A 14,716-nucleotide genomic window follows, 5' to 3' on the forward strand; every position below is an offset into this window, starting at 1 on the left:
TTTAAAAGTTCGTTATCTGAATGCACGCAGCATTCGTAACAAAATAGACGAGTTGACGGTACAAATAACTACACATGGGTATGATCTGGTGGCCATTACAGAAACATGGCTGCAAGGTGACCATGACTGGGAACTAAACATCCAGGGATATTTGACTATTAGGAAGGACAGACAGGAAGGAAAGGGAGGTGGGGTGGCTATGTTAATAAAGGATGGAATCACTGCAATAGTGAGAAATGATATTGGGTCAAAGGATCAGGATAGTGAAACAGTTTGGGTAGAGATAAGGAATAATAAGGGGAAAAAGTCACTAGTGGGCGTAGCCTATAGACCTCCTAACAGTTGCAACTCTATTGGTCGGAGTATAAATCAGGAAATAGTTGGGGCTTGTAATAAGGGAACAGCTATAATCATGGGAGATTTTAACTTTCATATTGACTGGACAAATCAAATTGGGCAGGGCAGCCTTGAGGAAGAGTTCATAGAGTGCATTAGGGATGGGTTCCTTGAGCAGTATGTTACTGAACCAACCAGGGGGCAGGCAATCTTAGATCTGGTCCTGTGTAATGAGACAGGATTAATAAAAAATGTCCTAGTAAAGGATCCCCTTGGAATGAGTGACCATAACATGGTTGAATTCCAAATTCAGTTGGAGGGTGAGAGAGTTGGATCTCAAACCAGCGTACTAAGCTTAAATAAAGGAGACTATGAAGGTATGACAGCAGAGTTGACTAAAGTGGACTGGGAAAATAGACTAAGGTGTAAGACGGTACATGAGCAGTGGTGTACATTCAAGGAGATATTTCACAACTTTCAAGAAAAATATATTCCACTGAGGAAAAAGGGGCGTAAAAGAAAAGACAGCCATCCGTGGCTAAGTAAAGTAATAAAGGATAGTATCTGACTGAAAACAAGGGCATATAAAGTAGCCAAATTTAGTGGGAAGATAGAAGATTGGGAAGCATTTAAAAGCCAGCAAAGAATAACTAAAAGATTAATTAAGAAAGGGAAGATAGATTATGAAAGTAAACTAGCAAAAAATATAAAAACAGATAGCAAGAGTTTCTACAGTTATATAAAAAGAAAAAGGGTGGCTAAAGTAAATGTTGGTCCCTTAGAGGACGAGACCAGGAAATTAGTAGTGGGGAACATGGAGATGGCAAAAACGCTGAACAAATATTTTGTATCAGTCTTTACAGTAGAGGACACTAAAAATATCCCAACACTGGACAAACGGGGCTATGGGGGGGAGGAGCTAAACACAATTAAAATCACTAAGGAGATGGTACTCGGTAAGATAATGGGACTTAAGGCGGATAAATCCCCATGACCTGATGGCTTACATCCTAGGGTCTTGAGAGAAGTAGTGGTAGGGATTGCGGACGCATTGGTGGTAATTTTCCAAAACTCCCTGGATTCAGAAAAGGTCCCAGCAGATTGGAAAACTGCTAATGTAACACCCTTATTTAAAAAGGGAGGTAGACAAAAGGCTGGAAACTATAGACCAGTTAGCCTAACATCTGTGGTTGGTAAAATGTTGGAGTCCATTATTAAGGAAGCAGTAACAGGACATTTGGATAAGCATAATTTAATCGGACAGAGTCAGCATGGTTTTATGAAGGGGAAGTCATGTTTGACAAATTTGCTCGAATTCTTTGAGGGCATAGCAAACAGGGTGGATAAAGGGGAACCAGTGGATGTGGTGTATTTGGACTTCCAAAAGGCATTTGACAAGGTGCCACACAAAAGATTACTGCACAAGATAAAAAATCACGGGATTGGGGGTAATATACTGGCATGGGTGGAAGATTGGCTATCTAACAGAAAACAGAGAGTTGGGATAAATGGTTCATTCTCGGGTTGGCAATCAGTAACTAGTGGTGTTCCGCAGGGGTCGGTGCTGGGACCCCAACTCTTCACAATCTATATTAACGATTTGGAGGAGGGGACCAAGTGCAACATATCCAAGTTTGCCGACGATACAAAGATGGGAGGGAAAGCAGTGAGTGAGGAGGACATAAAAAACCTGCAAAAGGACATAGACAGGCTAAGTGAGTGGGCAGAAATTTGGCAGATGGAATATAATGTTGGAAAGTGTGAGGTTATGCACTTTGGCAGAAAAAATCAAAGAGCAAGTTATTATCTAAATGGAGAGAAACTGCAAAGTGCCACAGTACAAAGTGATCTGGGGGTCCTGGTGCATGAAACACAGAAGGTTAGTATGCAGTTACAGCAGGTGATCAGGAAGGCCAATGGAATCTTGGCTTTTATTGCAAGGGGGATAGAGTATAAAAGCAGGGAAGTCTTGCTTCAGTTATACAGGGTACTGGTGAGGCCACACCTGGAATACTGCGTACAGTTTTGGTTTCCATATTTAAGAAAAGATATACTTGCTCTCGAGGCAGTTCAGAGAAGGTTCACTCGGTTGATTCCGGAGATGAGGGGGTTGACTTATGAGGAAAGGTTGAGTAGGTTGGGCCTCTACTCATTGGAATTCAGAAGAATGAGAGGCGATCTTATCAAAACATATAAGATTGTGAGGGGGCTTGATCGGGTGGATGCGGGGAGGATGTTTCCACTGATGGGTGAGACTAGAACTAGGGGGCATAATCTTAGAATAAGGGGCTGCCCTTTCAAAACTGAGATGAGAAACTTCTTCACTCAGAGGGTAGTAAATCTATGGAATTTGCTACCTCAGAGAGCTGTGGAAGTTGCGACATTAAATAACTTTAAAACGGAGATAGACAGTTTCCTAGCTGATAAGGGAATTAGGGGTTACGGGGAGCGGGCAGGGAAGTGGAGGTGAGTCTAGGTTCGGATCAGCCATGATCCTATTGAATGGCGGAGCAGGCCCGAGGGGCCGTATGGCCTACTCCTGCTCCTACTTCTTATGTTCTTATGTAATGGTGAGAGAGGTTGTTCCAATGAGGTGGCACTGGACATACAGTTAGTTGGCTCTAAACACTTGCAAGTTAAAGAAATCTCAATATGTCTTACAAATGGAGTAACCAACAGTTTCTGCGCTCTGAAACTGACCATCTGCAACATGGCATCCTTTACACCACTTCTGCAGCTGTCAGCTTATCAGATACATCAGAGCAGACTGACCCTGGCGTGTTCCCTGAGCAGCGGGTAACCCATGGGGGAGCACCTAAAATTGGAAGGAAGCCTCAAAATACCATTAAATTGTATGTTAACAAGCCATTTAATGAGCTCAATTGTCTCCCCCGTCGCTTGGTATCAGGTCAGTTCTCCGCTGACAGACCCGACACCTGGGAGACTCGCGTGGAGGCGAGTTGACAGCGGGTTTCCTACCCACTGTTAATCTTTGCTATTTTGGCAGCCATCCCGCCTCCAAACCCACCCTCTGAGCGCCGGCAAAATCAAGCCCTTCATGTCTGAGTCTATGCAGTAACTGCTACTTGACCCTGGGGAGCATTACTGATGAGCCTGATGCTGTCCTCATTTGATTCCTCGCATATTCACTTACCAGCTTCTGCATAACAATCAGGAGTGAAAACCTTGACTGATTCTCCTTCTCTATAGCCCAAGGGTGCTGAGGCCAATCCTTGCATACCTACCGTGAAACGTGTGCTAGTTAAGCTCCACTATTTGTAAAGTTTACCACAAAAAGAATGATTTTTTTCCACTCATCCTCAATCAGCTGTGAGTGTGCGAGTGATTTGAACTATGGATTCCTCCTCGTTTAACACTAATATACAGGCCACAGGAGCAACTAACCTTTTCCTTGCTCCTAGTTCCGGTTTTTGTAGAAGTTGACTCAGAAGACGAGGAAAAGGATAGACCTACGAAGGTGAAAGATCAGGAAGACGATGAGGGCATCACCTTTATGGCACGAACAGCGGATGAGAATTTACAAGAAAGAAAAATTTCAGGTACAAAATGGACTTGCAAGACAAATTAGACACTTAGGCCCCGGTATTTACGGGGAGGGTGCTGGCAAGGCTGAGGACACGGAGGTCCCACCAAACTTAATGGCAGGACCCCATTATCATTTTTTTGTTCTGTTTCCCGCCCGGCAGCCGGCCAGATTGACAGACTGGCCAGCGACCGGGAGGGAAAACCTGAAGTCTCATTGAAACTTATAAATTCTAACAGGACTAGATGCAAGAAGGATGTTCCCGATGGCGGGGGAGTCCACAACCAGGAGTCACAGTCTAAGGATAAGGGGTAAGCCATTTAGGACTGAGATGAGGAGGAATTTCTTTACCCAGAGAGTGGTGAACCTGTGGAATTCTCTACCACAGAAGGCCGTTGAGGCCAATTCATTAAATATACTCAAGAAGGAGTTAGATATATTTCTTAAGGCTAAAGGGATCAAGGGATATGGGGAGAAAGCAGGATCAGGGTACTGGATTTGGATGATCAGCCATGATCTCATTAAATGGCGGAACAGGCTCGAGGGGCTGAATGGCCTACTCCTGCTCCTATCTTCTATGTTTCTATGTACCAGTGACAGGCGGCCGCAGCCGGGGACCCTTGAGGACAGTTCCCGGCAATCGGTAAGGGGGAAGGTCGCCGATCGAGTCGGGGTGGGGGGGTGCGGGCAGCTGGGCAATCGCGGTGGGGTCTTTAGGGCTGCAGGAGGTTGGCAAACGCAGAAGGGGGGAGAAAAGAGGCCGTGATCAGCAGAGGGCTCGCCGAAGGTTTCCTTGAGCGGCTGGGGGGAGCACTCTTGCTCCTCCCGACCCATAAGGAGTGCTGGAAAAGGCACTTACCCTGTGAAGCCGACAGCTTCCGCCTCCCTTTCACTGCCAGGTTTCCTGACCCCCCCTGGGAAATCCGCACAGCAGCAGTGAATTTTAAATCGAGTTCCCAATTGTACTGTGGGAGCCTGATTTAATGGGCACGCGCCCGAAGGGGCCGCACAAGTTCCGGGTTTAGGCATGCGAAACGCATGCGCTAAAACCCGGCACTCGCGATCTGTCAAGAATTCTCTTGACAGATCATCCGCATGCCCAAGAAAAGTGCCTCTGTGGGTGGAGAGTTGGGCACTTCCGCCCGCTGAAAGTCCGTGGAATTCTTACACCTGGTAAAAGCAGGCCTACTTTTACCAGCATAAGAGTTTAAAAAATAGAAAAATAAAATTTTATCACTCACTTATACATTAAAAAACCCTGTCCAATAAGGTAAGATTAGAGTTAGCCCCATTAAAACATATACATTTTTTTTCCAAAAAATTACATTTTTGTTTAAAAATTTAATTAAATGCTATTTTAATTAATTTTATATATGTAATTAAAACAAAATTATTTCTTGTGTTCGTGTATTTTTTAAGTCATCCCCATTCATACTTATGACAGTTCCGTATGTACGGAATTCCCGTAAGTATGAAGGGGGATTCCCTTCTTTCATTGGTTGGGCCGGCCCATGCGAACTGCATGCACCCCTGGGATACATGGGCCTCTACGCATTTCTACCGGGAGAGGCCCAGGATCGCAAGCCTCCGTATCTCCCGGACCACCAGGTAAATGAGTAGATTTTTTGATGATCGGAGGCATCCGCCTGCGGGAAGTCTCCGATCGCAAATTCAAGCCCAATATGTCTCCATGGTGGGACACTCAGATGTCACAATATTCACTGTTTTAAAAATTGTGGCGGGCATGTGAGCAGTGTGTTGGGGACGCATTCCAGGTATTTAAGTCTTTAATCACCCATCCCCCAGCCCAACCCTCCCCTGCCTGTCGTGGGGGTTTAATATCAAGGTCTTATTATTAGTAAATGTAGTTTCCAGTGGTAATGAATTAAAGAGGCAAATCTGCTAGAAATGGGAATAGGGTGATTTATGTTGGCCCAGAAATTTGGGTCGGGGGCTTCCCGCGGGTGCAAGCCCCCGACCTGCACTTACCTTGCGCGCCGGCCGTTGAGCTGTGGGCCCCCGTGGAATTCCGATCCTGGGCCTGCTCCAGCTGCCGGCGCGCAGTGCTTGCGTATCCCAGGGGCGCAGTTAGTTCGAAGCGGCCCCTGGGATCACGTGGGCCATGGGGAGCCAATCGGAGCAGGGAATGCTCCATTCATAAGATTGACAGGAAGAGCTGTCAAAACTTATAAATACTACGGGCCCCAAAACATCACTAAACCTTCAAATAAATTTTTTAAAAACATCACATTTTTAAAATAAACTATAAATTACATGAAATAACTATTATAAACAATAATTTAAATTTTTGAAAAAAATAATTTTATTTTCTAACGGGGCTAAAAATAAACTTACCTTGCTTTAAAGTATTTAAAAATAATAAACCTGTGGAAAATGTTTTTAAATTTTAATTAATTCACCACTTACCTTGTAAAAAGCAGGCCTTACGCCTGCTTTTTATATGTGTAAATTCTGCAGACTTACCCTCCCGGGAAAACCTGGGACAAAAACCTAAGTTCGATGCGCACGCGCAGCCTCTCCCGCGCACAGCGTTCGAACTCTGAACCCCTTCGTTCAGGGGAACGGAAGTGCCAGTTTCCCGCGCATGCGCAGTGCATGCAGGAAACCGGCACTTCCATTGGGCCTATGGTGAGTACCCCGTGCGTACTCACCCGTGGAGACCCGAATTTCTGGGCCGTTATGTGTCTGTGCTGAGTATCTAGCTGCTCTCCATGATATTAAGTTGCTACATTAATAACTGAAAAGCACTTCCTTGTTTTCAGAGAATCAGGGACAATCACGCTGAATGCCCTATTCATGTATCTATAAGAATTTTCTTGTCTCATCAATAAGATTTTGAAAGTTCCCCCATGGGGAGGTATTGGAGATATTTCTATCTACGCTAGATGTTCCAAAATAAACCCATCCTTTACAAACACATTTATGATTTTGTTACACTAGCATGCAGAAAAAATCTTCACCAGGATCCCTTCCAGAATAGCTATGTTTGCAACTGACCCTATGTTCCATTCCCAAATATTGTTGATTTCCACCACACTTGAGATGTCAATTGTCTCTTATCATTCCTTGGCTATCTTTTGAAAGTCTTCGGCCTAGAAATTGAGTAGCCTTAGCGCCGCATTTGAGGCGCTAGAGGGCCTAGTGCTGGAGTTATGGCCAGTTTAGAAATTCCCTGGGGCCCTAGAATCGGCGGTAGACCGGTTGCGCTGTGCCGGCACCGATGACGTCATCGGTGTGCGCAGCGTCCCGGTTGCCATGCCGACGGGCCCCAGCGCCGAAATTCAGTTGCGGCCGCCTCGCCCGTGGCAGCCGCAACTAAGACTCTGGCAACAGAGTCTTACATCAGTTAGCGCCTGCGCCTTAAGGTCGCGCGGCGGCCGGCCGCTTTCCCGCCGGCCGCCTGCCCGCACCTCCCTCCCCGGACCCCTCCACCCCCCCCCCCCCCGCGGAACAGATGCTTCCGGGCTGCGAGCCCGGTACTTCCCCGAGGTGCCGGGCTCATTTTTCTGATGAGTTTACCGGCCAGCGGGCGGGTGCAGGCAGCTCCTCCTTAACTGAAGGAGGAGGCCTGCACTTCCCGAGCCTGCCGCACCGCATCGGGCGCCGCAGCGCCGGAATAGCGCCGCAAAGCGGCAGGTAGCGCCCATTTTCAGGCGCAAACACCCTTCAGTAGCGCCGGCAGCCGTTTGGGCGCGGCGCTACTGAATTTTTGGCGCGCGCAGGGGGACTTAGCGCCGGCGCTAACTTTCCGGCGCTAAAGCCCTGGCGCGGCGCCAACTGAATTTCTAGGCCTTCATGTTTGGAGTTGAACCACATGGTTCATAAACATAACTTGGAAACATTAAGGCAGACTTTCCTCACATTTGACAGTTAGCTTTCCTCATTAAGCTCTGGAGAGCTAGTTTCCCGTTTGCAGTAACTAAATACATTGCTACTGCCAGCAGTAGCTAGATTTTCCAACTCGTGATAACGGCAACAAATGACTGTTTCAAAAGCTTCAGATTCTCCCATTTGTCACAGTGTCTAAACAAAACTGGAGCATGGGCCTACAGGAAGCCTAGTCAAAAGTGGCTTTGCATTTAAATTCTTCCATTGGTTACCTCTGAAACTGGGAGCAGAAACAACAGTTATCAACTATTTACACTTCTGTTGGATTCACAGTGACTGTCACTCAGAAACTATGCGCCTGTACCTTTATATACCACTACCATCAATTAATGTTGCAACATTTATTTTATTTTGAATTGAGAAATAAGTAATCTCACATTTTGCATGTCCCATTTTTTTCTGGTATGGTGAAGCTCTGTTGAGGATAACTCAGTCTTGTTTCAGTCACTAGCCAAAGCAGTGATGGCACAGAATCGGACATTTGCAAGAAGGAGCCACCTTGGAAATTTCAAAATGACGAACCCATCCTCTCACAGAGTGCTCAGCTAGTGCGGCCTGGTCTCATTCAGCTCCACAAGATCAGAACTAATTCAACAGACTCTCAGTTGTCCACTGAAGCAAAAGAGCAGCAACAAACAGATCAACAGTAAATAATGTGATTATCGATTATCTTCACCTCCTTCCTTTTCTTCAATCTGGAGCTCTTCTGCTTTTCTTCTTCAACCATCTCTGTAGAGCAGCAAAAAATATACATTATAAGATATAACATGCAACACTCTGAGCTAATATCAACTTAAAAAAGCAGGCTATTTTGCAATTTTATTTCTACTTGCTGGTTTCCTTTTTTTTAAAGCAAGCTATTGAATGAAAAGATAACCTGAATTTTAAAAACAGACTAAATCTGAAAGTATACATTTGGATTCCTGGAATATCCTGCTAGTGATGTAAGAATTATGAATGAAGAATGATTATTTTCACTACAAGTTATTTTGACTAAAATGAAGACTTTTTGGGACTCAGTGTCTTGTATACTGGTCTATTAGAAAGTATATATTCAACTTTTCATTGTGTTTTTTGCCAACAGCTATATTTTAAATACAGTATAAGTTTTGTTAATAAACTAAGGCTGCGGTTACATGGCCCCGTTTGCACTGAAGCAAACTATTTTTGGGTGCATATTGGCACAAAAAGTACCAATATCTATATATATAAAGTGGCTCTTCTATCTGTCTGTCCCGATGTCTGTCCCGATGTCTGTCTGTCTGTCCGTGTTCTATACGTTTGAAAGATACAGAGCGTACCGACGCGCGCGTCGCCTCAAAAGAAAGCTTGCGATTCCGGACCGGTCATAGGCGTATTTACGTTTCGGCCGCACAAAAATCCCGCCCACGGTATCCGAAAAACGTTCAGCGTTCCGCTCATTAGCATCTCATTAGCGACCGTGTGACGTCGAGGTCCACCAATCGGACGGCGGGTTCCTGGCGCGTGCCGTCCGACAGTTGAGTGTCGAGTGACTCGACGATTGACCAATCCTACGCTTCGGTGACCTGACCGGTCGACCAATCGGTGGGCGGGCCTTATCCTTCTGAACCGAGGTAAGTGGCCGCCATCTTGATTTTTCACAATTTTTTCCCCCACACTTTCTGTGTGTTGGGGAACTAAGGTAAATATTTTAATGATGTGTTAGGGAATTAAATAACAATTTATTTGTGTTTTAAATTGTCTTTAGCAACAGGAGGAACTGAAGTGATCCTCTAACTGCCGCCGTCCCCAAACCGGCGTTTTTAAAAATCAAAAACTTTCTCTCTCTCTCTCTCCCCTCTCTCCTTCTCCTCTTCCCTCTCTCCCTCTCCTCTTCCCTCTCTCCCTCTCCTTCTCCTCTTCCCTCTCTCTCTCTCTCCTTCTCCTCTTCCCTCTCTCTCTCTCTCTACTTCCCCCTCTTAGGTTTCACGGTGTCGGGCCGTAGCGCGGGCGGGCCGCCCGAAGTTTCCCGCTCGCTAACGGCCGCCAGGCCGCCTTGCGCCACCCGCACTCACCGCGCATGCGCCGCCCACACTGATTACAGCCGGGGGGGGGGCGGGGCTCGGAGAGCGCGGCTCTCTGCCGGGGGGGGCGGGGCTCGGAGAGCGCGTCTCTCGGCCAGGGGGGGGCGGGGCTCGGAGAGCGCGGCTCTCTGCCGGGGGGGGGCGGGGCTCGGAGAGCGCGTCTCTCGGCCGGGGGGGGGCGGGGCTCGGAGAGCACGGCTCTGTGCCGGGGGGGCGGGGCTCGGAGAGCGCGTCTCTCGGCCGGGGGGGGGCGGGGCTCGGAGAGAAGAGGCCGCCAGCTGCAAAGCTGCCTTGACGCCGGCACGCATGCGCACGGCCCGCCACTGCGTCTAGGCTTTTGGTCTGCAGGAATTAAAGATTAATCTGGACACTACTGTGAGCAAACTGGGGGGGTGGTGAAGAGAGAGCGACTGGGGGGGGGGGTGGTGAAGAGAGAGCGACTGGGGGGGGGGGAAGAGAGAGCGACTGGGGGGGGAGAGAGAGAGCGACTGGGGGGGGAGAGAGAGCGACGGGGGGGAGAGAGAGCGACTGGGGGGGGTGAAGAGAGAGCAACTGGGGGGGGTGAAGAGAGAGCGACTGGGGGGGTGAAGAGAGAGCGACTGGGGGGGGAAGAGAGAGCGACTGGGGGGGAAGAGAGAGCGACTGGGGGGGAAGAGAGAGCGACTGGGGGGGTGAAGAGAGAGCGACTGGGGGGGGTGAAGAGAGAGCGACTGGGGGCGGAGAGAGAGCGACTGGGGGGGGAGAGAGAGCGACTGGGGGGGGAGAGAGAGCGACTGGGGGGGAAGAGAGAGTGACTGGGGGGGAAGAGAGAGCGACTGGGGGGGGAAGAGAGAGCGATGGGGGGGGGAGAAGAGAGAGCGACGGGGGGGAAGAGACAGCGACTGGGGGGGGTGAAGAGAGAGCGACTGGGGGGCGGAGAGAGAGCGACGGGGGGGAGAGAGAGCGACTGGGGGGGGGAGAGAGAGCGACTGGGGGGGGGAAGAGAGAGTGACTGGGGGGGAAGAGAGAGCGACTGGGGGGGGAAGAGAGAGCGACTGGGGGGGGGAAGAGAGAGCGACGGGGGGGGAAGAGAGAGCGACGGGGGGGGAGAAGAGAGAGCGACTGGGGGGGGAAGAGACAGCGACTGGGGGGGGGAAGAGACAGCGACTGGGGGGGGGAAGAGACAGCGACTGGGGGGGGAAGAGACAGCGACGGGGGGGGAAGAGACAGCGACGGGGGGGGAAGAGACAGCGACTGGGGGGGAAGAGAGAGCGATGGGGGGGAAGAGAGAGCGACTGGGGGGGGAAGAGAGAGCGACTGGGGGGGGGAAGAGAGATGGGAGAGACTGGGGGGGGAAGAGAGAAGCGACTGGGGGGGAGGGAGGAAGAGAGAGCGACTGGGGGGGGAGGAGAGAGCGACGGGGGGGGGAAGAGAGAGCGACTGGGGGGGAAGAGAGAGCGACTGGGGGGGGAAGAGTGAGCGACTGGGGGGGGAAGAGAGAGTGACTGGGGGGGAAGAGAGAGCGACTGGGGGGGGAAGAGAGAGCGACTGGGGGGGGGAAGAGAGAGAGCGACTGGGGGGAAGAGAGAGCGACTGGGGGGAAGAGAGAGAGCGACTGGGGGGAAGAGAGAGCGCGACTGGGGGGGGAAGAGAGAGCGCGACTGTGGGGGGGGTGTCGCTCTCTCTCTTCCCCCCCAGTCGCTCTCTCTCTTCCCCCCCAGTCGCTCTCTCTCTTCCCCCCAGTCGCTCTCTCTCTTCCCCCCAGTCGCTCTCTCTCTTCCCCCCAGTCGCTCTCTCTCTTCCCCCCCAGACTCTCTCTCCCCCACTCGCTCTCTCTCAAATTCAATTCAAATTCAAATCGCTTTATTGGCATGATAAGGTACATCTTATGTTGCCAAAGCATCAAAATACATTTATGGTTGAACACATAAACGCAGTTCTATTCATACAGTGTATAAACAGGTATATCCCTGAGTGTATAAATATACATTCGCATTATTTATATATAATCTTTTCTTAGGTTTACTGGTTGTCCCTCTGTTCATGGCAAGCTGTAACATAGTGTGCCGCCAGTGCTACACAGCTTCTCTTCTCCCCCAGTAGGTATGGGAGTTTTTGGTCGTCATTCAAATTTCTGAATTCAGGCATATTTGTGAGAATTTTTGGTAGCAATTCTCCCTGATGCCCTGATATTTTCCACAGGTTGTGAGAAGTGCATCTCTGTCTCCACTACTCCCTGACTGCAGTGAGAGCATATCCTGTCCTCTCTTGGCAGCCTGGTCTGCCTGTGTCTGCCTTTTTCGATCGCTAGGCTATGTTCGCTAAGTCTGTACCTTGTCAAGGTTTTTCTCAGTTTGTTATCCTTTACCATGGTCAGGTACTCAGCCATGTTGTATTGTCTGTTTAGGGCCAAGTAGCAATTGAGTTTGCTTTGGGTTTTTGTTGATTCTGCCCAATATGACAGGTATTTTTCCTTTTGTTTAGTGACAATTGTGTTGGGTCGAATTCTCTGTGCTACGATGTCACTGTCCTGGGGCTGGTTATTGTTAGTAGTGTTAGTGGTTGCTTCACTGAAACACTCCCAATCTCTCTCTCTCACACTCCCAATCTCTCTCTCTCTCACTCCCAATCTCTCTCTCTGACACTCCCAATCTCTCTCTCTCTCACACTCCCAATCTCTCTCTCTCTCTCACTCCCAATCTCTCTCTCTCTCTCACACTCCCAATCTCTCTCTCTCTCTCTCACTCCCAATCTCTCTCTCTCTCTCTCACTCCCAATCTCTCGCTCACACTCCCAATCTCTCTCTCTCACACTCCCAATCTCTCTCTCTCACACTCCCAATCTCTCTCTCTCACACTCCCAATCTCTCTCTCTCACACTCCCAATCTCTCTCTCTCACACTCCCAATCTCTCTCTCTCACACTCCCAATCTCTCTCTCTCACACTCCCAATCTCTCTCTCTCACACTCCCAATCTCTCTCTCTCACACTCCCAATCTCTCTCTCACACTCCCAGTCTCTCTCTCACACTCCCAGTCTCTCTCTCTCTCACACTCCCAATCTCTCTCTCTCTCACTCCCAATCTCTCTCTCTCTCCCCCCCAGTCTCTCTCTCCCCCCAGTCTCTCTCTCCCCCCCCAGTCTCTCTCTCTCCCCCCAGTCTCTCTCTCTCCCCCCAGTCTCTCTCTCTCCCCCCCAGTCTCTCTCTCTCCCCCCAGTCTCTCTCTCTCCCCCCAGTCTCTCTCTCTCCCCCCCAGTCTCTCTCTCTCCCCCCAGTCTCTCTCTCTCCCCCCAGTCTCTCTCTCTCCTCCAGTCTCTCTCTCCGCAGTCTCTCTCTCCCCCCAGTCTCACTCTCTCTCCCCTCCAGTCTTTCTCTCCCCCAGTCTCTCTCTCCCCCCAGTCTCTCTCTCTCTCTCCCCAACTCTCTCCCTCTCCCCAACTCTCTCCCTCTCCCCCCAGTCTCTCTCTCTCTCTCTCTCCCCCACTCTCTCCCTCTCCCTCCACTCTCTCCCTCTCCCCCCAAGTCTCTCTCTCTCCCCATCTCTCTCTCTCTCCCCTCAGTCTCTCTCTCTCTCTCCCCCCCACCCCCCGGTCTCTCTCTCTGCCCCCGTCGTGCTCTCTCTCTCTATCTCCCCAGTCTCTCTCTCTCTCCCCAGTCTCTCTCTCCCTTCGCCCATCTCTGTCTCTCTCCCCCAGTCTCTCTCTCTCCCCGTCTCTCTCCCCCAGTCTCTCTCTCTCTCCCCCTCAGTCTCACTCTCTCTCCCCATTCTCTCTCTCTCTTTCCCCAGTCTCTCTCCTCTCTCTCCCCCGTCTCTCTACTCTCTCTCTTCTCTCCCCCATCTCTCTCTCTCTCCCCCAGTCTCCCTCTCTCCCCCTGTCGCTCTCTCTCTCCCCCCTCAGTCTCTCTCTCTCTATCTCCCCAGTCTCTCCCTCTCTCTCCACATCTCTCTCTCTCGCTCACCCCTCAGTCACTCTCTCTCTCCCCCTCAGTCTCTCTCTCTCTCTCTCTCTCTCCCCATCTCTCTCTCTCTCCCCTCAGTCTCTCTCTCTCTCTCCCCCCCACCCCCCGGTCTCTCTCTCTCCCCCCGTCGTGCTCTCTCTCTCTATCTCCCCAGTCTCTCTCTCTCTCCCCAGTCTCTCTCTCCCTTCGCCCATCTCTGTCTCTCTCCCCCAGTCTCTCTCTCTCCCCGTCTCTCTCCCCCAGTCTCTCTCTCTCTCCCCCTCAGTCTCACTCTCTCTCTCTCCCCATTCTCTCTCTCTCTTTCCCCAGTCTCTCTCCTCTCTCTCCCCCCGTCTCTCTACTCTCTCTCTTTCTCTCCCCCATCTCTCTCTCTCTCCCCCAGTCTCCCTCTCTCCCCCTGTCGCTCTCTCTCTCCCCCCTCAGTCTCTCTCTCTCTATCTCCCCAGTCTCTCCCTCTCTCTCCACATCTCTCTCTCTCGCTCACCCCTCAGTCGCTCTCTCTCTCCCCCTCAGTCTCTCTCTCTCTCTCTCTCTCTCCCCATTCTCTCTCTCTCTCCCCAGTCTCTCTCCTCTCTCTCCCCCCAGTCTCTCTCTCACACTCCCAATCTCTCTCTTTCACACTCCCAATCTCTCTCTCTCACACACTCCCAATCTCTCTCTCTCTCACACTCCCAATCTCTCTCTCTCACACTCCCAATCTCTCTCTCTCACACTCCCAATCTCTCTGACACTCCCAATCTCTCTCTCTCTCACACTCCCAATCTCTCTCTCTCTTACACTCCCAATCTCTCTCTCACACTCCAAATTTCTCTCTCTCTCACACTCCCAATCTATCTCTCACACTCCCAATCTCTCTCTCTCACACTCCCAATCTCTCTCTCTCACACTCCCAGTCTCTCTCTCTCACACTCCCAGTCTCTCTCTCTCACACTCCCAATCTCTCT

The 14,716-nt window shown here is 50.1% G+C and overlaps 1 protein-coding gene across 1 annotated transcript in view; it reads left to right on the plus strand.

Moving 5' to 3' along the window:
• Positions 1–14,716, plus strand: part of slc9a5 (solute carrier family 9 member A5) — a 192,499-nt gene that overhangs the window by 168,165 nt on the left and 9,618 nt on the right. Inside the window, exon 14 of the mRNA XM_085991270.1 lies at positions 3,759–3,896. Coding sequence (XP_085847396.1) covers positions 3,759–3,896 — 138 coding nt within the window. The remainder of the gene's footprint in view (positions 1–3,758; positions 3,897–14,716) is intronic.

Source organism: Somniosus microcephalus, chromosome 6, assembly GCF_052327205.1.
Source record: "Somniosus microcephalus isolate GS21.2 chromosome 6, FLI_Smic_1.0, whole genome shotgun sequence".
Taxonomy (NCBI): Eukaryota; Metazoa; Chordata; class Chondrichthyes; order Squaliformes; family Somniosidae; genus Somniosus; species Somniosus microcephalus.